Source organism: Castanea sativa, chromosome 3 (genome assembly GCF_040712315.1).
Source record: "Castanea sativa cultivar Marrone di Chiusa Pesio chromosome 3, ASM4071231v1".
Taxonomy (NCBI): domain Eukaryota; kingdom Viridiplantae; phylum Streptophyta; class Magnoliopsida; order Fagales; family Fagaceae; genus Castanea; species Castanea sativa.
In genome coordinates this window covers 50,418,470-50,421,587 of record NC_134015.1, presented here as the reverse complement: position 1 = coordinate 50,421,587, position 3,118 = coordinate 50,418,470, and the positions used below count along the sequence as shown (strand labels likewise).

General features: G+C 34.3%; 1 protein-coding gene across 1 annotated transcript; it reads right to left on the bottom strand.

Moving 5' to 3' along the window:
- Nucleotides 1-1,349: 1,349 nt before the first annotated feature.
- Nucleotides 1,350-2,701, bottom strand: LOC142629329 (two-component response regulator ARR5-like). Its single transcript, XM_075803291.1, has 5 exons — nucleotides 2,320-2,701; nucleotides 2,148-2,227; nucleotides 1,978-2,055; nucleotides 1,825-1,895; nucleotides 1,350-1,730 (listed from the first exon to the last, which is right to left on the bottom strand). Exons 1-5 carry the CDS (start codon nucleotides 2,501-2,503, stop codon nucleotides 1,436-1,438), a joined length of 708 nt encoding a protein of 235 aa, XP_075659406.1. The 5' UTR covers nucleotides 2,504-2,701; the 3' UTR covers nucleotides 1,350-1,435.
- Nucleotides 2,702-3,118: the final 417 nt, after the last annotated feature.

Here is a 3,118-nt window from a genome sequence, read left to right as displayed (position 1 = left end):
TGTTCATGGACCAGTCAAGTTGTGAAAAATACAGCAATAGTGTTTTGCCTATTAAAAATTATTTTGTTATAGTATTTTTAGTAATAAATTTTCAATTTTTAACAAAATAAATAGTATCCAAACATATCTTTAAAGCCAATGCCAAATAGTGCCTCTCTCTTTTTTTTTTTCTTTTTTTTGCTGAATGATAATTGTGAGAGGCCTATAATTGAAGTCTATGCCAGCCTAGATAGAAAGGCAAATTTGGTCACTTGTTTAGAACCAAACAAAAACCAAATTGCTAAAGATGATAAAACTAAACCCACTTCCAAACACATCAAGCCAATAGTCTCTATGCCATGTTGAAGTAGGGTCTGATTGATTTATCTGGAAACAGAAGCTATGCCTAGAGATTGTGGGGTTTGATTGGGTCTTTTAACCTAAGCTCTTGGCCAGAGGGGCATATGCTATTGCTAGCATGCCACTCCGAAAGAGACAACTAGACAAAACATTTACAGTACAGCTTAGCCCCACACCACCCAGCCTCTTTGAAAGGGAACATTTTAAACATGTCCAATTCACATCCCCATTCCAAATATTCTTTCTAGCAGACAAGATCTTGCATACCTATTCTCCCAATCCCAACCAAATCAATGCAATCCTAACCCAACAAATCTGTACACCTCATTCCAATCCCCCATTTCAGACTTTTCTTTTCATTGCTTTTTACTGCTCAACTTGAATGCGTGGCTTGACTTTAGAGTTCCTTTAATTATCACAACCATTCAAACCAATCAAAAAAAAAAAGTATACCCACTTTAAAATTTGCTTCATAAATACCCTTTAACATAAAGAGGTTATTGATAATGCCATATCAGGTGCCAAATTACACCCGTTAATAAAGAATCGAACAAATTAAGTTTCTTATCATCTACCCACACCAAAACTAATTGATGTTTTGGTTTAATGATAATGAAGAATTATCTAAAATGAATGTCATAATATAAAACTATCTCTAAAAAAAAATCAAACATGTCTTGCTAGATCAAAAAATAGTTTATTAGAAAATTACTCCACTCTTTAGCCCATTTTGAAATTGGTTCCGTTAACGCAGAAATTGATGGATTGCAATAAAAAATAATAATTAACATTAAGCAATGTATTTCAACACAACCCAACATAAAATTTCAATTAAAAGACCTGAGATTGTTCTTAATATAGTAATGTAAATCAGTAAAATCATCATATCAGTATTAGTAAAAACAGAAGTCACCCCTTATATGCACAAACAAAACAAATAACGCCCACCAAAAAGAGAAAAAAAAAACGGTAATGCAACAAAAACCGTTACAGATAACGGGCAATTGCAATTTTGACCAAAAGGGATTTAATTTTTTTTTTTTCATATAAAAAAAAAGAGTAATTGCAGAGATTGCAGGATATCCCACTCTTATAATCATTCAGTGGGGGTCATTTTCAGCCGTCTGACTGGAGAATCTAACGGTGAAGGAGAAGACGGAGCTGATGATGATACAGGAGCCCGTGAAGGAGATTCCGATGATGACGATGATGATGAAGATGATGAAGAAATGGACGGTTCTGATTCAGTTAGATCACAGCAACTCTTTCTCTTGTTCATGTTGCTCTCACTCTCAATCCTAACCTCTCTCATCATGTAATCCTTTAATCTCTTCACATCTGCTAACTTCACTGGCTTCACTATGAAATCCTCTGCCCCTTCCTCCAAACATCTTTAAAAAAACAAAACACAAAATCAATTATATGTTTTTGAAAACCTCGGAAAACAGTAATGGAGAAAAAGAATACATGTGACCGAGGCCGTACCTGTCGATACGGGTTAAGATGTTCTCTGAGGACATAATCACCACTGGAATCTCTCTGAAATTAGACGACTCCTGTTTACATTTTCAAACAAAAATTACACACTATCTTTTTATATATATTAAACAAAAATTGAATTAAATAAATTATTCTGACCTTGATTTTTTTGAGCAATTCGTATCCAGTCATTCCAGGCATACAATAATCTGTGATAATCAGATCCACCTTCAAGCCCTAAAAAGGAAAACAGAGCCAAACAAAAATTAAGAAACTCAAATATACATGAAATAAACACTGAATTGTTTGAAAATATAATTCATTCTCACATCAAAACCAACAGAGGAGGTTTTCTCTTCGTCCAAACCAAGAAATTGCAAGGCTCTTCTTCCACTATCCACAGCAGTCACTGCACATTTTCACACGGTTGAAAAATCAGTATATACACAACCAAAAATAGAAACAAAAAAAGAGAATGTGATGTTCAAAATTTTTGGTCACCTTTGAAAGAAGAAATTTTGAGTAACCGTTCAATGACTTTCCGATCAACGAGACTGTCATCAACGGCCAGAACGTGAGCTTCTTCAGAATCAGCCGGCAAAACATCGAAACCTTCAATCTGCGCCGCCGTCGCCGCCGTAGTCTCCGTCTTCCTCCGCCGCGAAACGACGACGTTCCTCTCCATCTCTATAACTATTTTATAAAAAAAAATTTTAATAAAAAAAATTTTGTTTTTGATTCTGTTTTGGAAAAGCTTTTGTGGCTCTACTTTTTTTTATACGCTGTAATGTGTAAAATGTCACACACACACAACATAACACAAAACGCTCGCTACTATATTAGTAGTCACTTTCTCAAATCAAATCTTTCTCTCTCTCTCTCTAAGAAATCTCAAGTCTACTTTTATATATTATTTTATTTTTTTAGGTTTTTTTTTATTTAAAATTATAAGCCATAAACTCTGAGATTCTGATATCCACTTTGGTGTGATTTCCAAATCACAGTCACCGATATATCTCGTATTTTGACGCGATCGTATCGTATCGCGAGTGAGAATATAAATCAATGTATATTTTTGATTGATTGAGAGATTGAGATTGTCCCGAGAATTTGGTCAATCATGGGTATGTGTGACACAGTGATTGGTCGAGGATCGAGGTGGTAAAAGAAAACAAAGAGTTGACCACAGGTCAATGGAGCGACGCGCCGTCAAATCCGTAGGTGAAAAACACAAAAAACACAGCAAGTAAAAGTAAAAAATATATATATATATATATATATAAAATATAAAATTTTACTT

Coding starts and splice junctions, on each gene's coding strand:
- LOC142629329 (XM_075803291.1), bottom strand. CDS start 2,503: ATGGAGAGGAACGTCGTCGTTTCGCGGCGGAGGAAGACGGAGACTACG. Junction 2,228..2,319: donor CAAAATTTCTTCTTTCAAAG/GTGACCAAAAAT, acceptor GAAAATGTGCAG/TGACTGCTGTGGATAGTGGA. Junction 2,056..2,147: donor CCTCCTCTGTTGGTTTTGAT/GTGAGAATGAAT, acceptor TTTCCTTTTTAG/GGCTTGAAGGTGGATCTGAT.